The sequence below is a fragment of the Salvelinus alpinus genome, chromosome 11 (assembly GCF_045679555.1).
Source record: "Salvelinus alpinus chromosome 11, SLU_Salpinus.1, whole genome shotgun sequence".
Classification (NCBI taxonomy): Eukaryota; Metazoa; Chordata; class Actinopteri; order Salmoniformes; family Salmonidae; genus Salvelinus; species Salvelinus alpinus.
Window position 1 is genome coordinate 57,688,704 of NC_092096.1, and position 25,121 is coordinate 57,713,824.

The 25,121-nt window shown below is 44.1% G+C and overlaps 1 protein-coding gene across 1 annotated transcript in view; it reads right to left on the reverse strand.

The window, feature by feature from the left end:
- Positions 1-25,121, reverse strand: part of LOC139534553 (phospholipid-transporting ATPase ABCA1-like) — a 292,873-nt gene that overhangs the window by 93,487 nt on the left and 174,265 nt on the right. Inside the window, exons 33-34 of the mRNA XM_071333760.1 lie at positions 10,100-10,194; positions 9,699-9,804 (exon numbers count right to left, since the gene is read on the reverse strand). Of these exons, the coding sequence (XP_071189861.1) occupies positions 9,699-9,804; positions 10,100-10,194 (201 nt within the window). The remainder of the gene's footprint in view (positions 1-9,698; positions 9,805-10,099; positions 10,195-25,121) is intronic.

The following is a 25,121-nucleotide window of genomic DNA, read 5'->3' on the forward strand; positions in this document are numbered from 1 at the left end:
TGGGTTGCGTAAAAAAAAAATACACTATGGTCATGTTTCATGTGAAATGGGCCTTGGGATGAGTGCTACTGAGAACCGTGTGATTTGTGATGGCCCGTCGTCACGCCTGTGCCCAGGTCCAGTTCAGCCTGGCCCGGTGCACACTGCACGCATTACACGTGTCATATAAATGCAAATGGTTCCTTCGGTCTGCAGGCAACTCAAATCAAAAGCCTACAATACGAGAGGTAGGAAGAAAGGGACAGGGGAAGGAGAAAAGGAGGGAGGGAGAGGTTAGAGAGGGAGGGAGAAAAACAGAGGGAGTAAGAGAAAGGAGGAGGGAGTGTTTTCACACTACACTCGTCGTCTCTCTATTTAGGAGAAACACACAGAACACCGACCATCTAATTTATTATTAATGAACTCAGGAACTACAAGCCCTTTTTTCTGTCTGTAATTCTGCCTTTCTCCAAGATTTTTAACATAATTTGCTTTTCAAATCAAATTGTATTTGTCACATGCGCCGAATACAACAGGTGTAGTAGACCTTACAGTGAAATGCTGACTTACAAGGCCTAAACCAACAATGCAGTATTAAGAAAAATAAGTGATAAAGTATTTACTAAATTAACTGAAGTAAAAAAATGAATGAATTAAACTTCTCCCTTTGGAAGAATGGGGAGTGAGGGAGGAGGAAACCGGAGGGGGGTGAGGTGGAGGGAGAAAGGTGCTGGCGCAGGATGGCACCATAGTGGGCACGACATTGGAATGGGTTCTTCCTGAGGATTAGGTCCTCGTTCCACTGGCATTGTTTCTGTTGCAGACGGGAAGACACGTGGCAGGAGAGACAGAGGGGGGTTAGGGAATTATGGCAAACGTTTACTGATGCTTATCCTTTATGAAACGACTTCCTCCTCAAGGGCGATGGTGCTCGTATGGCCAATGACCCGGACACCCACACAGCCACAGCCAGCGATACAATGGTGGCACGATACGTTCTGTCAGGTGCGTGACGAGAAAGCTGTTTGTATTTGACTACTTTATTGACGAGTCTTTCCTAATTGTCTTCAAGCATGGTGTGTTTTGTTTTTGCCATGTCGTAATATCTTCCTTCCTCATCCTATTTTATCCCAGAATCCTTTGCCACATTAGTCTCATTTCAATTTCAACTTTGAATGAAGCGATTGAGATAAAACTGTCCCGTTTGAGTGCTTGTTGCAGCTCGTTCCAGTCGCTAGCTGCAGCGAACTGAAAAGAGGAGCGACCCAGGGATGTGTGTGCTTTGGGGACATTTAACAGAATGTGACTGGCAGAATGGGTGTTGAATGGGGAGGATGAGGGCTGCAGTAGATATCTCAGATAGGGGGGAGTGAGGCCTAAGAGAGTTTAAAAAAGTATTATCAACCAGTGGGTCTTACGACAGGTATACAGAGATGACCAGTTTACAGAGGAGTATAGAGTGCAGTGATGGGTTCTATAAGGAGCATTGGTGGCAAATCTGATGGCCAAATGGTATAGAACATCTAGCCGCTCAAGAGCATCCTTACCTGCTGATCTATAAATTATGTCTTCGTAATCTAGCATGGGTAGGATGGTCATCTGAATCAGGGTTAGTTTGGCAGCTGGGTTGAAAGAGGAGCGATTACGATAGAGGAAACCAAGTCTAGATTTAACTTTAGCCTGCAGCTTTGATATGTCCTGAGAGAAGGACAGTGCACCATCTAGCCATACTCCCAAGTACTTGTATGAGGTGACTACCTCAAGCTCTAAACCCTCAGAGGTAGTAATCACACCAGTGGGTAGAGGGGCATTCTTCTTACCAAACCACATGACCTTTGTTTTGGAGGTGTTCAGAACAAGTAGAGAAAGCTTGTTGGACACTAAGAAAGCTTTGTTGGAGAGCATTTAACACAAAATCCGGGGAGGGGCCAGCTGAGTATAAGACTGTATCATCTGCATGTAAATGGATGAGAGGGCTTCCTACTGCCTGAGCTATGTTGTTGATGTAAATTGAGAAGAGCATGGGGCCTAGGATTGAGCCTTGGGATACTCCCTTGGTGACAGGCAGTGGCTGAGACAGCAGATTTTCAGACTTTATACACTGCACTCTTTGAGAGAGTTAGTTAGCAAACCAGGCCAAAGACCCCTCAGAGACACCAATACTCCTTAGCTGGCACACAAGAACGGAATGGTCTACTGTATCAAAAGCTTTGACCAAGTCAATAAAAATAGTAGCACAATATTGCTTAGACTCAAGTGCAATGGTGACATCATTGAGGACCTTTAAGGTTGCAGTGACACTTCCATAACCTGCGCGGAAACCAGATTGCATACCAGAGAGAATACTATAGACATTGATTATTGACAAGTTTTTCCAACATTTTTGATAAACAGGGCAAAATAGAAATAGGCCTATAACAGTCAGTTAGGATCAGCTTGCCTTCCAAGCAATGGGAACCTCCCCAGAAAGGAGAGACAGGTTAAAACGTTGGAGATAGGCTTGGCGATGATAGGGTCAGGAACCTTAAAGAAGAAAGGGTCTAAACCATCTGACCCAGATGTTTTTTTGGGGTCAAGTTTAAGGAGCTCATTTAGCACCTCGGACTCAGTGACTGCCTGCATGGAGAAACTTTGTAGTGGCGCAGGGTAAAAAGAGGGAGAAGCATCGGGATAGTCACATTAGAAGGAGTGGGAGATGAGGAAATGTTTGACGGGCAAGGAGACATGTCTGAGTCAAATAGGAGTCCTGACTTAATGAAGTGGTGATTAAAGAGCTCAGCCATGTGCTTCTTGTCAGTAACAACCACATCATCAACATTAAGGGACATGGGTAGCTGTGAGGAGGAGGGTTTATTCTCCAGGTCTTTAACAGTTTTCCAGAACTTCTTGGGGTTAGACCCACAGAGAGAGAACTGCTCCTTAAAGTAACTAACTTTGGCCTTCCGGATAGCCTGAGTGCACGTATTTCTCATTTGCCTGAACGATAGCCAGTCAGCCTGAGTACGTGTGTGCAGAGCCTTTCGCCAAATGCAATTCTTGAGGTGGAGTAACTCTGCAAGATCACGGTCAAACCAGGGGCTGAACCTGTTTTTAATTCTCATTTTCTTTATGGGGGCGTGTTTGTTAACAATACCACTGAAAATATCAAACAAGAAGGTCCAAGCGTCTTCGACAGAGGGGATCAAACTGATTCTATACCATTGTACAGAGGCCAGGAAGGAAGGCTTGCACATTAGTTTTTTAGCAAGCATATATGACAAATCAGGACAGGTCGTTTCACTGAGCAGCCATTACGAACACAGGCTGTAAAACAGTGATCACTAAGGTCATTACAGAAAAAAACAGACTGATACCTAGCAGGATTATTTGTGAGGAGAGTAGCCTTTTCTGGGTGTTTGGAGTCATACCTTGTGGGATTGGTGATAATCTGAGAAAGATTTAGGGAGTCCCATTGCTTTAGGACTTGATCAGGTGGTTTAAGCATGTCCCAGTTTAGGTCACCTAGCAGGACAAATTTAGACTTGGTGTAAGGGGCCAGGAGAGAGCTTAGGGCAGGTAGGGTACAGACCGGTGCTGATGGTGGACGATAATGCTGGTTTTAATGCTTAAAACCAGAAAATCAAATTGTTTGGGGACAGACTTGGTGGAGACAACTGAGCACTGAAGGTGATCCTTGGTAAAGATTGCCACTGAGGGCAGATGACAATTTTTTTTATGAGCATGACCTTATTTCTATTACACCCTGTGGCGCAATGCACTAGCATCAACTAGTCCCCATGATATGCAACTTTTCAGGGAAGTCAGTAACCAATACACACAGTCAGTTAGGAAAGCAAAGGCTAGCTTTTTCAAACAGAAATTTGCATCCTGCAGCACTAATTCCAAAAAGTTTAGGGACACTGTAAAGTCCATGGAGAATAAGAATACCTCCTCCCAGCTGCCCACTGCACTGAGACTAGGAAACACTGTCACCACTGATAAATCCACGATAATCGAGAATTTCAATAACCAATTCTCTACGGCTAGCCATGCTTTCCACCTGGCTACCCCAACTCCGGCCAACAGCTCTGCACCCCCCGCAGCAACTGGCCCAAGCCCCCCCCCCCCCCCCCCCCGCTTCTCCTTCACCCAAATCCAGACAGCTGATGTTCGGAAAGAGCTGCAAAATGTGGATCCCTACAAATCAGCTGGGCTAGACAATCTGGACCCTCTCTTCATAAAATTATCTGCCGCCATTGTTGCAACCCCTATTACTAGTCTGTTCCACCTCTCTTTCGTATCGTCTGAGATTCCTCAGATTGGAAAGTGGCCGCGGTCATCCCCCTCTTCAAAGGGGGAGACACTCTAGACCCAAACTGTTACAGACTATCCATCCTGTCCTGCCTTTCTAAAGTCTTTGAAAGCAAAGTGAACAAACAGATCACCGACCATTTCGAATCCCACCGTACCTTCTCCGCTATGCAATCTGGTTTCCTAGCTGGTCACGGGTGCACCTCAGCCACGCTCAAGGTCCTAAACGTTATCATAACCGCCATCGATAAAAGACAGTACTGTGCAGCCGTCTTCATCGACCTGGCCAAGGCTTTCGACTCTGTCAATCACCGTATTCTTATTGGCAGACTCAACAGCCTTGGTTTCTCTAATGACTGGCTGGCCTGGTTCACTAACTACTTCACAGATAGAGTTCAGTGTGTCAAATCGGGGGGCCTGTTGTCTGGACCTCTTGCAGTCTCTATGGGGGTGCCACAGGGTTCAATTCTCGGGAGGACTCTTTTCTCTGTATATATTGCACACCGGTATTTCTACTTGCACATCCTCATCTGCACATATATCACTCCAGTGTAAATTGCTAAATTGTAATTACTTTGCCACTATTGGCCTATTTATTGCCTTACCTCCTAATTTCATTTGCACACCCTGTATACAGATTTTTCTATTGTGTTATTGACTGTACGTTCGTTTATCCCATGTGTAACTCTGTGTTGTTGTTTTTGTCGCACTGCTTTGCTTTATCTTGGCCAGGTCGCAGTTGTAAATGAGAACTTTTTCTCAACTGGCCTACCTGGTTAAATAAAGGTAAAAAAAAAATAAAAAATAAAAATATTGGATGACTGTCATTCATATTCCATTCACCCAACTCAATGTAACATTGATAGGTTTAGGCTACTACATGATACTCCAATATTCCCTATACCCATCATGAAGTTGCTACAACCTAGCCTACGAATGAAAGTTTACAAGGTCGAGATGCATTTTTGTAATCAAGGTGAGAGACATTGACACATTCAATACCTGTCTGCATCTAGCTGATCTAGGGTGTAATCATTAGTCCAACAGTTGTAAATGAGCGATTCTATTGGACAAATTCAGATATGTTTTACCTCTTTCCCTCGTTCCGTTTGCTTCTGTTTTCAACAGAATTGGTGGAATTAATACACCCCTGATCACATGCAAACACAGTTCACTTTCATAGCAGCCACATACAAGCAGCATGATCCCTTTGATTGTTGTATTATACTTCTCGCATCTATGTGCTCTCCTCCTCCCCCCTTTTCCTTCACTTGTGGACAGCTGATGTGCAAAACACATCAGTTGTCTGTGACCAGACTAAAAAACCTATCCAAGCCAAACCTTTATATCATAACCTCTAACCACTACACACAGCCTACCTACATCGTTGACACCATATTAACGTCATATGCAATTCAGTCAAGACCAAATTCTTATTTACAATGGCGGCCTAAACCGGCCAAACCCGGACAACACTGGGCCAATTGTGCGCCACCCTATGGCACTCCCAATCACGGCCACTCGGGAGCCCAGGTTACTTTCTAAATGTAATCTGTTACAGTTGCTAGTTACCTGTCCAAAATTGTGATCAGTAACGTACCTTTTGGGTTACCCAAACTCAGTAACATAATCTGATTACATTCCTTTACTTTTAGATGACTTTCCCCTTAAGAGGTATTAGAAGAAGACAAAAATGTGTGTTACCATTTGAACGACATATATTGCAGGATAAATCAATGTTACAGTTTACATAGATGCCCATTTCTGCATGTTAAATTTTACTTTATGGGTTGGTTATGTACACTTTATCTAACCCATCGCTTTCTACTACATATAATAATATGATTAAATTATATCTTTACATTAAAAACCAAAGTCTATCAGAATTACAGTCATTCCAATAAATGTTATAACCCTTGATCTTCAAGAATAGGACTTGGAAATATGGAAGCATAGATTAGCCAAATTGTTTTACCTGAGCATGATCCCAAAACTAAGGACTTATTAGCGGCACTACTCATGGAGGACCACTACTCATGGAGGACTGATTGTGGACTACAGGAAAAGGAGGACCGAGCACGCCCCCAATCTCATCGACGGGTATATAGTGGAGCAGGTTGAGAGCTTCAAGTTTCTTGGTGTCCACATCAACAACAAACTATCATGGTCCAAACACACCAAGATAATCGTGAAGTGGGCACGACAAAGTCTATTTCCCCTCAGGAGACTGAAAAGATTTGGCATGGGTCCTCAGATCCTCAAAAAGTTCTACAGCTGCACCATCGAGAGCATCCTGACTGGTTGCATCACTGCCTGGTATGCCAACTGCTCAGCCTCCAGAGGGTAGTGCGTACGGCCCAGTACTTCACTGGGGCCAAGCTTCCTGCCAACCAGGACCTCTGTACTAGGCGGTGTCAGAGGAAAGCCCTAAACATTGTCAAAGACTCCAGCCACCCTAGTCATAGACTGTTCTCTCTGCTACCGCACGGCAAGCAGTACCGGAGCGTCAAGTCTAGGTCCAAAAGGCTTAACAGCTTCTTCCCCCAAGCCATAAGACTCCTGAACAGCTAATCAAATGGCTACCCTGACTATTTGCATTGTCCCCCCCCCCCTCTTTTTACGCTGCTACTCTCTGTTTATTATCTATGCAGTCACTTTAACTCTACCTACATGTACATATTACCTCAACTAACTTGTGCCACGCACATTGACACTGTACCGGCACCCCCTGTACAGTGGCAAGAAAAAGTATGTGAACCCTTTGGAATTACCTGGATTTCTGCATAAATTGGTCATAAAATTTGATCTGATCTTCATCTAAGTCACAACAATAGACAAACACAGTCTGCTTAAACTAATAACACACAAACAATTATACGTGTTCATGTCTTTATTGAACACACAGTGTAAACATTCACAGTGCAGGGTAGGAAATGTATGTGATCCCTTGGATTTAATTGGTTGAACCTCCTTTGGCAGTAATAACCTCAACCAAACATTTTCTGTAGTTGCGGATCAGACGTGTGCATCGGTCAGGAGGAATTTTGGACCATTCCTCTTTACAAAACTGTTTCAGTTCAGCAATATTTTTGGGATGTCTGGTGTGAACCGTACTCTTGAGGTCATGCCACAGCATCTCAATCGGGTTGAGGTCAGGACTCTGAGTGGGCCACTCCAGAAGGCGTATTTTCTTCTGTTGAAGCCATTCTGTTGTTGATTTACTTCTGTGTTTTGGGTTATTGTCCTGTTGCATCACCCAACTTTTGTTGAGCTTCAATTGGCGGACAGATAGCTTTACATTTTTCAGAAAAATGTCTTGATAAATTTGGGAATTCATTTTTCCGTCGATGATAGCAAGCTGTCCAGGCCCTGAGGCAGCAAAGCAGCCCCACACCATGATGCTCCCTCCACCATACTTTATAGCTGGGATGAGGATTTGAATTTACTGTGCTATGGCTTTGTATTGTGTGTTCCTTCCAAACAACTCAACTTTAGTTTCATCTGTCCACAGAATATTTTGCCAGTAGAGCTGGGAATATCCAGGTGCTCTTTTGCGAACTTCAGACGTGCAGCAATGTTTTTTTTTGGACAGCAGTGGCTTCTTCCATGGTGTCCTCCCATGAACACCATTCTTGTTTAGTGTTTTACGTATGGTAGAATTGTCAGCTGAGATGTTAGCATGTTCCAGAGATTTCTGTAAGTCTTTAGCTGAAACTCGAAGATTCTTCTTAACCTCATTGAGCATTCTGCGCTGTGCTCTTGCAGTCATCTTTGCAGGATGGCCACTCCTAGGGAGAGTAGCAGCACTGCTGAACTTGAACTTTAGATGCATGTGATAGCTAAATAAGCAAAAGCGGGAGTGAAAAAAAAATACAGCAAAATCTCTCTTTCTCTCTTGCGTCTAATTTGTTCAAAACTGTTCAACTATTGTCTTTCCCTTTTTGAGTCAACTACTCACCACATTTTATCCACTGCAGTGCTAGCTAGCTGTAGCTTATGCTTTCAGTACTAGATTCATTCTCTGATATTTTGATTGGGTGGGCAACCTATCAGTTCATGCTGTAAGAGTTCTGATAGGTTGGAGAACCTCCTCCAGAGGTTGTCATAATTATTGTGTATGTTTATGGAAGGGGGTGAGAACCACAAGCCTCCTAGGTTTTGTATTATTGTCACTGTACCAAGAGGAGGACGGAAACTAGCTGAACTCTGGCTACATCATGGTGCCACTCTACAGAGTGCTGTTGAGGCTACTGTAGACCTTCATTGCAAAACAGTGTGTTTGAATAAATTATTTGGTGACATGTGAATATATTTCGTATAGTTTTATCTAAAAAGGATAACTTTTTCACTATTTTTAAGAACTTCACTAAGAAGAAAGGTCCTCCCCTTCCTCCTCTGAGGAGATTCCACTGCTGGAGTACACTGTATACTACTGTTCTTTCTATGTCTGCAACCCCAGCAGACACAGGTTGTGTCCCAAATGGCACTCTATTCACTTTGTAGTGCACTTATTTTGACCAGGGTCAGCGAGCCAGACATATCCCACTTTAAAAAGGGAAAGGCACAGAGCTGGGATCGGCTGATGTTCAGCCATTAGAGTTACATCATCACTGCGGCTGTGAATCAAAGTCATGTTAGTGTGGAGAATATGGAGCCTGGAGAAGTGCCCTGGAGAAGGATGGTTAAGACACCCAAGGGAGAGTAACACTGATCTTGATTTTATGACTTCATTTGCCTTTTTTCTTTTTTTAAATATTTGAGGTCCGTACCGCCTACAGGTTTGAACATTTAATGAGTGTGTATGTGTATGTGTATGTGTATGTGTATGTGTGTGTGTGTGTGTGTGTGTGTGTGTGTGTGTGTGTGTGTGTGTGTGTGTGTGTGTGTGTGTGTGTGTGTGTGTGTGTGTGTGTGTGTGTCAGACAGACAGACAGACAGACAGACAGACAGACAGACAGACAGACAGACAGACAGACAGACAGATAGGAGGGGTGTGTTTACACTTGTTTGAATGTGTTGAGGAGAAAAAGAGGAAGAGGTAAATATATTAGATGCATCTGAGACAATCATACCCAGTTTCCATGGACACCCAAACGTCTATCTGGGTTTTTAACTTTCCTTCCAGTTTGATTTGAAGGTAATGTATTGAAATTCAAGAGTCTGAAATTCAAGAGTCACTCAAGCAGATTCGATCTCATGTTTCAGAAAGAGCACAAGCTTAGTGTTAGTGATTGGTTTCTTACGTCCATGCATAATTGAATGTAGATAAACAACATTACAAGCACCTCTGTGAATTGAGATCTCCATAGATCCCTTCTGGCTTTCACCCACCGCAAATGTACCTTTATCCTCCCACACGGGAAGATATTAAATCAATGTGTTCCACAGCTGGCAGTAAGGCCACCACTATCCCAATATCCATAGCATACCTGAGGGGAATTGAATAGGCTTTTCAAATCCCTGATTACAGCTTCAATTTCCGGTTCAGTCATCCTGACTTGGGAGTTAACTCCTCCAACGGAAATTCCTCCGTACCTTGAGTGGTGGGTAGTGGTGGCAGAGGTGCGGGCAAAGATCAGAGTGCAAATGAATAAGATATGAACAAGCATGGACACACAAACACACAAATAAATTCACACATGCAGACACACACATACACAAACAACACACAGTACCATTTAATTTGACTCTTGACTCATGAGGTATAATTAGTGGGACTTAGAACTTGACATTACACGCTATCTTAGATAACAACTTCGGTCACATTGTTGGCATTATGTATGAACATTGAAAGTTATATAAGTGCTACCGAGCACAGAGTTGAAAGTACCTTTTTCTGCCTGCTTTCTCATACGTCTTCAAGAGGAAGTCTGTCATGTTCCTCCCTGTCAGGTCCTGCAGTGTGTCCGTAGTATTCTGGGTCCTCTGGAAATACATGATAATGAAATGTTATTACTTCTAACATACGTAGGTTTCCTTCAGCCCAGAACTCATCGACATGTGACATGCGTTTCACTACAGTATACAGACTTCTAAGGCAGTCATTGGCTCTGAGAAAAAGATGGAACAATTGACACTCAAAGCAAAGGATATAATAGCAGTACCATGCATATGCCATTTAGCAGACCGTTTTTATCCAAAGCGACACAGTCATACATCAACACAATTTACGTATGGGTGGCCCCAACGGGAATCAAACCCATGACCCCCAGCGTTGCAAGTGCCTTGCTCTACGAACTGACCCACACAGCAGGTTCCAGATAGTGTGTTGTGCAAACTTTGGAAATCCAGGCTTCGTGATCCTAATCCGACAGAAGTTCAGCCAAAATAATGGCCACCATCCTAACACAACCGAGTTGGAAACACCTCCATCGATGCAGCACCATTGCACGATAGTGGCACCGGCCACATTTCCAACCATAAACAACTCATATATGCGTGGCGCTGTGGAACCCAACCAAGCACTCTGAACCCGATCATAATAGTCAATTAATGAGCCTGTTGGAACCTTCCCCGTCCCCGTGATGCAGCCAAAGCTGTGGCTAATGTCAAAGGGCTCTAATTAGCACGTACTCTGCATACATTGGCACATTCAGACAATTAGGGAAGACACGACACAGTGGTGCGTTTCCACTCCACATATCCTCCATAGCCACATCCAACAACTAGCACCTCCCTGTCTGGCCCAGTTCATTTCAGGGCAGCGGGATACAAAACTGATTAGGATGATTCCTTGGCAAGGCACATGGAGACTGCTTATTAGGATCCAGAACCCCCCTCCCCTACCCTCCCTCCCATATTCCCTCACGTTCTCCCCAAGCCGAGCATCGAGCCCCTACACCCCCCACCCCACCCTGACTCCCTTTAACCGAATGTGTTCTATCCACCCTTCCCTGGGTTCCTAGCTTAGCGCGCTCACCGAGGGTAAACACTGCACTCGGAGAGACTACTGTTTAAATGAACGCCCCCACACCGATTAGCTGTGTTTGTACGCCTCTTTTCTATTTGTTGTTCGGTAATGACATGGATATGTATGCAAACAGGCGTTGGTTCGTTAATTAATTCCTAGCTTGGTTGGGGCGAGGGGCCGGATTAGGAGGGGAGAGGGGAAAGGGGGGTTCCATTCCGAAAGCTTACCTGTCCCCCTGATACATATTGAAATGGATTTATGTTATTGTTTTTACAGATGAGTGTCCAGTAATCTAAATAATCCGACCAGGATTTATTTGGTTATATAGTTCGACTTTCCAGGTCCACCCCTAGTCTAACTGTAGATACAGGCCAGCTGCAAAAAATGCAGTCTGTAATAGCAGAACTCAATTCCAAATGAGATGAACATACAGTACATTGATGTAGCTTTGTACTCTATACCCACTGCTTAACGTTAGTTATCTGCAAAATGAACAATGTGATTTTGAATGTAGTTAAAAATGTAGTTACTGTAATAGTGAAACAACTAGGACGTTTTGTAACAGGAAGAAGATGAGACCCTACACACTGTTTACCGTTGAACAATCTGGGTCTCCGTTACGAGCAGCATGAACTTCAAAATAAACAAACAGATGGTTAGAGTGTTGACTGTACTGTGTACAATGAGCCTGAGCTCACAGCTCAGACAGCCAGCACGAGTCGAATTGCATTGGCCGCATTTCACCTCCTCCAATCGAAACCACAGATAAGATGACATTGCTTCCAACACTCAACGGGTGTGTGTACTAATATGGACACCGTACATATCATCTTTTAAATAGGTAATAGAAAGATATCAGAGGACAAGTTCATTGTAATGGCAAAAAAAATGAATGAAATAGTATCAAAGCATGTGTTTAATAGCTTTCTCTTTATTCCATTTCAGCCATTACAATGAACCTGTCCTCGGATATCTCTTCCCGCGTTGCCACTTCTGATCCCAGTTATTTACCTGGAACGTTCTCTCTCTTCACTTGGCATTCTATACTTCACATCACTCATTCCACACGCGTATGCCACTCTCGACCACATGACGGCAGGTTGATGACACACAGGAGAGGCAAACAGGAGAGAGGCAAATGTAAACTCCGAGTAATCAAATCTGGGGAATAAGCTGGCACGCTGCGGTGTTGGAGAGACGATAAGAGAATAGGCTTCTTATTAATCTCTGCACACAGTCTCTGTATCTTGGGGAACCTCAATAACCAACTTCCAATTCTACCTGGCATAAACAAATGCAATCTTTGGGACGTAGAGTTCTGCTTAAAGCTATGTGAACCACCTGCTGTACGTAGCTCTGCAGGCCTAGGCTGAGTTTGGCTCATCTAGTTTGTTGATTCGTCAGAAATGCTGAATTATGATCAAGTCAATTTTGGTTTCTTATGTTTTTAAAAGACAACATTTTAATTGTCATTTTCAGAAATGCATGACTTGTAATTCTTATTTCCTGTCAAAAGTGGATTTTGTTGGTGGAGGTAGATTTTGGCAAAGTAACTGCTAGTAAGTTGTTTGTAAGTACTAGGAACTAAAGTGATGGATTGTGACTCAAATCGTATCTTGTTGGCAGGACATTACAAGGCATTTCTGTATATGTTGGCAGCAGCAAGTGGATACGTGCATTTGTGTGCATACATGCATGTTTTGAATACATTTGCTCATATATCACTGAGTGGATCAACCTCCAACGTAAGGCTATGTTCAAAATAATACAAACATAAGCCAGAGACATTGCCATCTTTACAAGTCAACACTGCCTAGCTGAAGTTGAACTAAAATAAATAAATACATTTACAGGGCCTCATTCCACCCACCATCTGCCTCATCTTGCAACCTCACAACCTTTCACTTTTGTTTTCCAATGTGCCCTTCCTTGCTGAACGCTTCGCTTCGGACAGGTCATTTAACACTAGAATGGATCTAGGGGGTAGAAGCCAAAATGACAAATCAACAGTAGCCTCTTAGAGCAAAGATGTGACTGACCCATATCTTGTGTTCTGTCTGCTTGAATTCAGGTTGCCGGGACTTGTGTTGTTCATTATCTGATTATCTTCCTCAAAGAGAGGCCTAGGCTGGCCAATAGGGAGATCCGTTCCCAATAAACTGAACTCTGACTCATATTGTTAAGAAGATAATACAATGGAATTGGTCATGCACAATAGAATAACAACGCCATGCCAGGACAACACCCCCAAAGCAAAGTGCAAGTTATTAAAACCATCCAGGTCAAGTGTGCAGCACTGCCAATTCAAAAAGAGAAGTAAATTAGTATCAAATATCAAGGCCTAGTTTTGAACATCCCTGCTGAAAAAGCCAGCATACAGTAGACCGACATAGGCTGGTCCAGCATAATTGCTGGTGACCAGCCTTTGCTGTGTTTCCGTGGTGCCTTCGCTGTGCTTTCATGGCATTGTGTTTTGCTGTTGACCGGCCTTCTCTGTGTTTTTGCTGGTGACCAGCCTTCGCTGTGTTACCGTAGTAACCAGACCACAGTGTTTCTGCTTGGTTACCACCCTTCTCTGTGTTTTGCTGAGGATCAGCCATGGACACTGGTGACCAACATAGAATCATATGGACTACCCAAACCATGTAAAATGGAACAAACATTTCAATAACGGGTGCAATAAGTCAAACTAGCAGAATGGATTAGTTTAGAAAAATGTACGTTATTTATCTTTGTTTAGCATTTGATTAATTAATCAATCAATGTACCTGCAAAAACACAACAAACAAAAATGACATTAAAACAAACAACTACAATAGAGCATGCTGGGAAATATGATAATGATGGGAGTGGTCAGACCAGCAGCAAGACTATGCTGGACCAGCATAGACCAGCTTGGTCACCAGCATCACCAGCATAAGCGGGTATCAAATCAAATCAAATCAAATATACTTTAATTTGTCACATACAGTACACGTGTTCAGCAGATGTTACTGCGGGTGTAGCGAAATGCATATGTTTCTAGTTCAAACAGTGCAGTAATATCTAACAAGTAACATTCAACAATACATTTCAATTTACATGAATGGAATTAAGAATATATAAATATGAGGACGAGCAATGTCAGAGCGGCATAGACTAAGATACAGTGGAATAGGACAGAATACAGTATATATACAGTTGAAGTCGGAAGTTTACATACACTTAGGTTGGAGTTATTAAAACTCGTTTTTCAACCACTCCACAAACGTCTTGTTTAACAAACTATGGTTTTGGCAAGTCGGTTAGGACATCTACTTTGTGCATGACACAAGTAATTTTTCCAACAATTGTTTACAGACAGATTATTTCACTGCATCACAATTCCAGTGGGTCAAAAGTTTATATACACTAAGTTGACTGTGCCTTTGAACAGCTTGGAATATTCCAGGAAATGATGTCATGGCTTCTGATAGGCTAATGGACATAATTTGAGTCAATTGGAGGTGTACCGGTGGATGTATTTCAAGGCCTACCTTCAAACTCAGTGCCTCTTTGCTTGATCAACGGGAAAATCAAAAGAAATCAGCCAAGACCTCAGAAAAGAAATTGTAGATCAGAAATTGTAGATCTCCACAAGTCTGGTTCATCCTTGGGAGCAATTTCCAAATGCCTGAAGGTACCACATTCATCTGTACAGACAACAATACGCAAGTATAAAAACCATGGGACCACGCAGCCGTCATACCGCTCAGGGAAGAGACGCGTTCTGTCTCCTAGAGATGAACGTACTTTGGTGCGAAAAGTGCAAATCAATCCCAGAACAACAGCAAATGACCTTGTGAGGATGCTGGAGGAAACAGGCACAAAAGTATCTATATCCACAGTAAAACGAGTCCTATTTCGACATAACCTGAAAGGCTGCTCAGCAAGGAAGAAGCCACTGCTCCAAAACTGCCATAAAAAAGCCAGACTATGGTTTGCAACTGCACATGGGGACAAAGATTGTACTTTTTGGAGAAATGTCCTCTGGTCTGATGAAACAAAAAAAGACCAGTTTGGCCATAATGACCATCGTTATGTTTGGAAGAAAAAGGGGGACGCTTGCAAGCCAAAGATCACCATCCCAACGTGAAGCACGGGGGGTGACAGGATCATGTTGTGGGGGTGCTTTGCTGCAGTAGGGACTGGTGCACTTCACAAAATAGATGGCATCATGAGGAAGGAACATTTTGTGGATATATTGAAGCAACATCTCAAGACATCAGTCAGGAAGTTAAAGCTTGGTCGCAAATGGGTATTCCAAATGGACAATGACCCCAAGCATACTTCCAAAGTTGCGGCAAAATGGCTTAAGGACTACAAAGTCAAGGTATTTTAGTGGCCATCACAAAGCCCTGACCTCAATCCCACAGTAGATGTGTGGGCAGAACTGAAAAAGCGTGTGCGAGCAAGGATGCCTACAAACCTGACTCAGTTACACCAGCTACACCAGGAGGAATGGGCCAAAATCCACCCACCTTATTGTGGGAAGCTTGTGGAAGGCTACCCAAAACGTTTGACCCAAGTTAAACAATTTTAAAGGCAATGCTACCAATACTAATTGAGTGTATGTACACTTCTGACCCACTGGGAATGTAATGAAAGAAATAAAAGCTGAAATAAATCATTCTCTCTTCTATTATTCTGACATATCACATTCTTAAAATAAAGTGATGATCCTAACGATAGCTATTTAAGAGTCTGACGGCCTTGAGATAGATGCTGTTTTTCAGTCTCTTGGCCCCAGCTTTGATGCACCTGTACTGACCTCTCCTTCTGGATGATAGCGGGGTTAACAGGCAGTGGCTCAGGTAGTTGTTGTGCTTGATGATATTTTTGGCCTTCCTGTGACATCGGGGGCTGTAGGTGTCCTGGAGGGCAGGTAGTTTGCCCCCGATGATGCGTTGGGCCGCACCACCCTCTGGAGAGCCCTGCGGTTGTGGGCAGTGCAGTTGCTGTACCAGGCGGTGATACGGCCTGACAGGATGCTCTCAATTGTGCATCTGTAAAGGTTTGTGAGGGTATTAGGTGCCAAGCCAAATTTCTTCAGCCTCCTTAGGTTGAAGAAGCTCTGTTGCACCTTGTTCACCACACTGTCTGTGTGGGTGGACCATTACAGTTTATCAGTGATGTGTACACCGAGGAACTTTCCTCCTTTTCCACTGCGGTTCCGTCGATGTGGATAGGGAGGTTCTCCCTCGGTTATTTCCTGAATTCCATGATCAGCTACTTTGTTTTGTTGACGTTTGTTGAGAGGTTATTGTCCTGGCACCACTCTCCCAGTGCCCTCACCTCCTCCCTGTAGGCTGTCTTGTCATTGTTGGTAATCAAGCTTACTACTGTTGTGGCGTCTGCAAAATTGATGATTGAGTTGGAGGCGTGCATGGCCACGCAGTCATGGGTAAATAGGGAGTACAGGAGGGGGCTGAGCACGCATCCTTGTTAGGCCACAGTATTGAGGATCAGCGAAGTGGAGGTGTTGTTTCCTACCTTCACCACCTGGGGGCGGCCCATCAGGAAGTCAGGGGTTCAGACACACGCCTGGAGTTTAATGATGAACTTGGAGGGTGCTATGGTGTTGAATGCTGAGCTATAGTCAATGAACAGCATTCTTACATACGTATTCCTCTTGTCCAGATAGGATAGAGCAGTGTGATGGTGATTGCATCGTCTGTGGATCTGTTGGGGTGGAAAGCAAATTGAAGTGGGTCTAGGGTGTCAGGTAAGGTAGAGGTGATATGATCCTTGACTAGTCTCTCAAAGCACTTCATAATGACAGAAGTGAGTGCTATGGGACGATAGCACTCGTTCAGTTACCTTTGCTTTCTTGGGTACAGGAACAATGGTGGACATCTTGAAGAATGTAGGGACAACAGACTGGGATAGGGAGAGATTGAATATGTCCGTAAACACTCCAGCCAGCTGGTCTACACATGCTCTGAGGACGCGGCTAGGGAGGCCGTCTGGGCCGGCAGCCTTGCGAGGGTTGACACATTAAATGTCTTTCTCACGTCAGCCACGGAGAAGGAGAGCCCACAGTCCTTTGTAGCGGGCCGCATTGGTTTCACTGTGTTATCCTCAAAGCGGGTGAAGAAGGTGTTTAGCTTGTCCGGAAGCAAGACGTTGGTGTCCTCGATGTGGCTGGTTTTCCCTTTGTAGTCCATGATTGTCTATAGACCCTGCCACATACGTCTCATGTCTGAGCCGTTGAAATGCAACTCCACTTTGTCTCTGTACTGACGTTTTGCCTGTTTGATTGCCTTGCGAAGGGAATAACTACAGTTTGTATTCGGCCATATTCCCAGTCACCTTGCCATGGTTAAATGCGATGGTTCGCGCTTTCAGTTTTGCACAAATGCTGCCTTCTATCCACGGTTTCTGGTTAGGTAGGTTTTAATAGTCACAGTGGGTACAACATCTCCTTTACACTTCCTGATAAACTCAGTCACCGTATCAGTATGTTCATCTATGTTGTTCTATGAGGCTACCCGGAACATATTTTGAAGTGTGAATTCCGATTGGTCAGACCAGCGTTGAATAGTCCTTAGCACAGGTACTTCCTGTTTGAGTTTCTGCCTTTAGGAAGGGAGGAGATAAATCGAGTCATAATCATTTGCCAAAGGGAGGGTGGGGGAGGGACTTGTAAGCATCCCGGACGTTGGAGTAGCAGTGGTTGAGTGTTTTAGCAGCACATGTACTACAGTCAATGTGTTGATAAATCTTTGGTAACGTTTTCCAAAAATTTGCTTTGTTAAAATCCCCAGCTCCAATAAATGCCGCCTCAGGATATGTAGTTTCCAGTATGCATAAAGTCCAGTTTGCATAAAGTTCTTTGAGGGCTGTCGTGGTATCGGCTTGAGGGGGAAAATACACGGCGGTGACTGTAACCAAAGAGAATTCTCTTGGGAGGTAATACGGACAGCATTTGATTGTGAAGTATTCTAGGTCGGGTGAACAAAAGGACTTGAGTCCCTGTATGTTATCACAATCACACCATGAGTAGAGTAGTTAATCATGAAACATACTGTACACCCCTGCCCTTCTTCTTCCCAGAGAGACATTATTCCTGTCTTTGCGATGAACTGAGAACCCAACTGGCTGAACGGGCTCAGACAGAATATACAGAGAGAGCCATGTTTTCGTGAAACAGAGTACACTATCGGTCAAAAGTTTTAGAACACCTACTTATGCAAGGGTTTTTCTTTATTTTTACTATTTTCTACATTGTAGAATAATAGTGAAAACATCAGAACTATGAAATAACAAATATGGGGTCATGTAGTAACCAAAAAAGTGTTAACCAAATCAAAATAAACTTTATATTTGAGATTCTTCAAATAGCCTCCCGTTGTCTTGTTGACAGCTTTGCATACTCTTGGCATTCGCTCAACCAGCTTCATGAGGTAGTCACCTGTAATGTATTTCAATTAACAGGTGTGCCTTGTTAATTTGTGTTTTAATTTAAGTTCATTCGTGGAATGTCTTTCCTTCTTAACGCGTTTGATCCAATCAGTTGTGTTGTGACAAGGTAGGGGGATATACAGAAGATAGCCCTATTTGGTAAAAGAACATGTTCATATTATGGCAAGAACAGCTCAAATAAGCAAAGAGAAACGACAGTCCATCTTTTTTTCAGACACTATGGAAAATGTCAAGAACTTTGAACGTTTCTTCAAGTGCAGTCGCAAAAACCATCAAGCGTTATGACGGAACTGGCTCTCATGAGGACCGCCACAGGAAAGGAAGACCCAGAGTTACCTCTGCTGCAGAGGATAAGTTCATTAGAGTTACCAGCCTCAGAAATTGCAGCCCAAATAAATGCTTCACAGAGTTCAAGTAACAGACACATCCCAACATCGACTGTTCAGAGGAGACTGTTTGAATCAGGCCTTCATGGTCGAATTGCTGCAAAGAAAACACTACTAAAGGACACCATTAAGAAGAAGAGACTTGCTTGGGCCAAGAAACACAAGCAATGGACATGAGACCGGTGGGAATTTGTCCTTTAGTCTGGAGTTCAAATTGGAGATTTTTGGTTCCAACCGCTGTTTCTTTGTTAGATGCGGTGTGGGTGAACGGATGATCTCCGCATGTGTATTTCCCACCGTAAAGCATGGAGGAGGAGGTGTTATGGTGTGGGGGTGCTTTGCTGGGGACACTGTCTGTGATTTATTTGGAATTCAAGGCACACTTAACCAGCATGGCTACCACAGCATTCTGCAGTGATACATCATCCCATCTGGTTTGGGCTTAGTGGGACTATAATTTGTTTTTCAAAAGGACAATGACCCAACACACCTCCAGGCTGTGTAAGGGCTATTTTACCAAGAAGGAGAGTGATGGAGTGCTGCATCAGATGACCTGGCCTCCACAATCTGCTGACCTCAACCAAATTGAGATGGTTTGGGATGAGTCGGAACGCAGAGTGAAGGAAAAGCAGCCAACAAGTGCTCAGCATATGCGGGAACTCCTTTAAGACTCTTGAAAAAGCATTCCAGGTGAAGCTGGTTGAGAGAATGCCAAGAGTGTGCAAAGCTGTCATCAAGGCAAAGGGTGGCTTTTTGAAGAATATCAAAGATAAAGTATATTTTGATTTGTTTAACACTTTTTTGGTTACTGCATGATTCCATATGTGTTATTTCATAGTTTTGATGTCTTCACTATTATTCTACAATGTAGAAAATAGTAAAAATAAAGAAAAACCCTTGTATGAGTAGGTGTTCTGGGCCGGCAGCCTTGCGAGGGTTGACACATTAAATGTCTTTCTCACGTCAGCCACGGAGAAGGAGAGCCCACAGTCCTTTGTAGCGGGCCGCATTGGTTGCACTGTGTTATCCTCAAAGCGGGTGAAGAAGGTGTTTAGCTTCGATCATAATCACAGCCGTATATATTCCCCCCCAAGCAGACACATCGATGGCCCTGAACGAACTTTATCTGACTCTTTGTAAACTGGAAACCACACACCCTGAGGCTGCATTCATCGTAGCTGGGGATTTTAACAAGGCTAATCTAAAAACAAAACTCCCTAAATTCTATCAGCATATCGATTGTGCTACCAGGGCTGGTAAAACCCTGGATCATTGTTATACTAACTTCCGCGACGCATATAAGGCCCTCCCCCGCCCTCCTTTCGGAAAAGCTGACCACGACTCCATTTTGTTGATTCCAGCCTACAAACAGAAACTAAAACAACAAGCTCCCGCGCTCAGGTCTGTTCAACGCTGGTCCGACCAATCTGATTCCACGCTTCAAGACTGCTTCGATCACGCGGATTGGAATATGTTCCGCATTGCGTCCAACAACAACATTGAAGAATATGCTGATTCGGTGAGCGAGTTCATTAGGAAGTGCATTGACGATGTCGTACCCACAGCAACGATTAAAACATTCCCAAACCAGAAACCGTGGATTGACGGCAGCATTCGCGTGAAACTGAAAGCGCGAACCACTGCTTTTAACCAGGGCAAGGTGACCGGAAACATGACCGAATACAAACAGTGTAGCTATTCTCTCCGCAAGGCAATCAAACAGGCTAAGTCCCAGTACAGAGACAAAATAGAGTCGCAATTCAACAGCTCAGACACAAGAGGTATGTGGCAGGGTCTACAGTCTATCACGGATTACAAAAAGAAAACCAGCCCCGTCGCGGACCAGGATGTCTTGCTCCCAGACAGGCTAAATAACTTTTTTGCCCGCTTTGAGGACAATACAGTGCCACTGACACGGCCCGCTACCAAAACCTGCGGGCTCTCCTTCACTGCAGCTGAGGTGAGTAAAACATTTAAACGTGTTAACCCTCGCAAGGCTGCAGGCCCAGACGGCATTCCCAGCCGCGTCCTCAGAGCATGCGCAGACCAGCTGGCTGGTGTGTTTACGGACATATTCAATCAATCCTTATCCCAGTCTGCTGTTCCCACATGCTTCAAGAGGGCCACCATTGTTCCTGTTCCCAAGAAAGCTAAGGTAACTGAGCTAAACGACTACCGCCCCGTAGCACTCACTTCCGTCATCATGAAGTGCTTTGAGAGACTAGTCAAGGACCATATCACCTCCACCCTACCGGACACCCTAGACCCACTCCAATTTGCTTACCGACCCAATAGGTCCACAGACGACGCAATCGCAACCACACTGCACACTGCCCTAACCCATCTGGACAAGAGGAATACCTATGTGAGAATGCTGTTCATCGACTACAGCTCAGCATTTAACACCATAGTACCCTCCAAACTCGTCATCAAGCTCGAGACCCTGGGTCTCGACCCCGCCCTGTGCAACTGGGTCCTGGACTTCCTGACGGGCCGTCCCCAGGTGGTGAGGGTAGGTAACAACATCTCCACCCCGCTGATCCTCAACACTGGGGCCCCACAAGGGTGCGTTCTGAGCCCTCTCCTGTACTCCCTGTTCACCCACGACTGCGTGGCCATGCACGCCTCCAACTCAATCATCAAGTTTGCGGATGACACTACAGTGGTAGGCTTGATTACCAACAACGACGAGACGGCCTACAGGGAGGAGGTGAGGGCCCTCGGAGTGTGGTGTCAGGAAAATAACCTCACACTCAACGTCAACAAAACAAAGGAGATGATTGTGGACTTCAGGAAACAGCAGAGGGAGCACCCCCCTATCCACATCGACGGGTCAGTAGTGGAGAAGGTGGAAAGTTTTAAGTTCCTCGGTGTACACATCACGGACAAACTGAATTGGTCCACCCACACAGACAGCGTTGTGAAGAAGGCGCAGCAGCGCCTCTTCAACCTCAGGAGGCTGAAGAAATTCGGCTTGTCACCAAAAGCACTCACAAACTTCTACAGATGCACAATCGAGAGCATCCTGTCGGGCTGTATCACCGCCTGGTACGGCAACTGCTCCGCCCACAACCGTAAGGCTCTCCAGAGGGTAGTGAGGTCTGCAGAACGCATCACCGGGGGCAAACTACCTGCCCTCCAGGACACCTACACCACCCGATGTCACAGGAAGGCCATAAAGATCATCAAGGACAACAACCACCCAAGCCACTGCCTGTTCACCCCGCTATCATCCAGAAGGCGAGGTCAGTACAGGTGCATCAAAGCAGGGACCGAGAGACTGAAAAACAGCTTCTATCTCAAGGCCATCAGACTGTTAAACAGCCACCACTAACATTTAGCGGCCGCTGCCAACATACTGACTCAACTCCAGCCACTTTAAAAATGGGAATTGATGGAAATTATGTAAAAATGTACCACTAGCCACTTTAAACAATGCCACTTAATATAAAGTTTACATACCCTACATTACCCATCTCATATGTATATGTATATACTGTACTCTATATCATCTACTGCATCTTGCCATCTTTATGTAATACATGTACCACTAGCCACTTTAAACTATGCCACTTTATGTTTACATACCCTACAGTACTCATCTCATATGTATATACCGTACTCTATACCATCTACTGCATCTTGCCTATGCCGTTCTGTACCATCACTCATTCATATATCTTTATGTACATATTCTTTATCCCTTTACACTTGTGTGTATAAGGTAGTAGTTGTGGAATTGTTAGGTTAGATTACTTGTTGTTGTTACTGCATTGTCGGAACTAGAAGCACAAGCATTTCGCTACACTCGCATTAACATCTGCTAACCATGTGTATGTGACTAATAAAATTTGATTTGATTTGATTTGTTCTAAAACCTTTGACCGGTAGTGTATGGTACAATCCCTGATGTCTCTGTGGAAGGAAATCTTTGCCCTTAGATCGTCAACTTTATTATCCAGAGAACATTAGCGAGTGATATACACGGAAGCGGTGGATGGTGTGCGCACCTCCTGAGTCTGACTAAAAGTCCGCTCCGAGTGCCTCTTTTCCTCCGGCTGAGTTTTGGAACAGCCTCTGGGATGAGTTCAATTGCCTTGGGGGATACTAACAAAGTATCCGGTTCGGGAAAGTCTTATTCCTGGTCTTAATGCTGGTAATGCTAGTGAGTTTCCGTCGCTCTGATATCCAAAAGTTCTTCCCGGCTGTATGTAATAACACAAAAATGTGACCGTTAGCTGGCTGGCTCCCTAACTAACGTTGCATGTATGATGTTATTATTCGTATCCCAGAGCTGTTCGCTTTGCTAGTTAAAGCCTAATATTAGCTAGCTAACATCGAACCTGGTTGGTTAGCTCCCAGCAGATTCATGTAGGGTAGTAACGACATGATTTGGCACTATGTTCATTGTTGTTTAACTAGCTAACGTTAGCTGGCTGGCTCGTTAGCTAACGTTACGTGACACGTGTGATCTTACACGTTGTTTACCTAGCTAGGTTTATTGTTTACCTAGCTATCTATGTAAATGTCTAAAGCTAAAGTGTACAAAACCCGTTGAATATGGCCGGTGTCAGTAAACATCGGCAAAAAAGAGTAATGAAATTGTTGCCAGCAGAGCAATTTAGGCTGTTTTCATGTTATCCAAAGGTAAACAAATCATCGGCCTGAGTGTCAAGTGTGCGTTCTGAACACTCCGAGAACGAAATGAGATGGGTGGGGCAAAAGCTTAAGAGGGTGTGAACAATGCTGAATGGGTGTAGACAAAGTGGAGCTCTTCACAAGATACCAAAACATTCAAAGGCCATTTTCTCAAAAGTGAGTTCACAAGTTTATCAACTTTCAAAGCAGAATTACTTTCCCATTGTTCCTCAAAAATGCTTGATGACATACCCTTTTATAGCTCTGAGTCTCTACTTGTATCCAATGTAAAAACACCATTTCAAATGTTTCTACATAAGACCAAATCCAAGTGGTGAGTCACACATTTGCTGGGCTAATAATGTGACCAGCTAGACCATACTGGTCAACCAGCATAACCAGCTAGACCATGCTGGTAAGACCAACATGACCATGCTGGTCAGACTTGCTTGACCAGCATCCAACCAGCACTGACCAGCACAGACCAGCATGGATCAGCATACACCAGCTTGATCCCTGGCTGCACTAGTGTTTTGTGCACTAAGGTTCCATCTTTCATTCAGAATAGTTTGTGCAAAGGTTTGTTCAAGGGTTGTTTAGCTTCATTTTGAAGGCTTGCTAAAGCATATGTCAATGAATTGGGATATAAGCATTTTCAAGAACTCTACTCACATAAGTGGTGAATGAAGAAAATATGCACAACTTAAAAGATGTATTTGATAGATAAGGGTGGCAAGGATATGCAACAGTAGCTGAGTAGAGTTTCCTGATGATAAAGACATCAAACGTAATACTCAGAGCGCCGTGGCTTTATCAATTCCTTTGCACGCATGAAGGCCTTTTAATTTGTTACGGTTAAATATCGCCAGCCAACGAGTGCCAATACATGAGAATTGATAATAGGCTTACTATTGCATGCCATTTCCATGGAAACGTAGATTTCATCTCTCTCTCTCTCTCTCTCTCTCTCTCTCTCTCTCTCTCTCTCTCTCTCTCTCTTTGTGTGTGTGTGTGTGTGTGTGTGTGTGTGTGTGTGTGTGTGTGTGTGTGTGTGTGTGTGTGTGTGTGTGTGTGTGTGTGTGTGTGTGTGTGTGTGTGTGTGTGTGTGTGTGTGTGTGTGTGTGTGTGTGTGTTTTTCAAGGGCATATTGGGAGGATAGCAGGGATAAAAGATAAAAGAAATCTACTCCAAAGCCTGTGCATCATGTCATGGTTAATTCAATACTAGCTTCTTCTTTTTTTAGGTCAAAGGGAATATATTCTCCCAATGTTCTGGGTTTCTGTTGGTGGTTCGGCCAAAGAGCCACATCAATTCAAGCCACCCCTTTTCAGGACCATGGAGCACAGGTAAGCAATCTAAAGCACTCATTGTTTAATAAATGAACACTGAGTTGGTGTGTGTGTGTGTGTGTGTGTGCATGTGGGTGCGTGCGTTCGTGTGTGGTGTCTGTGTGTGTGCATAGGGTGCGTCAGTTC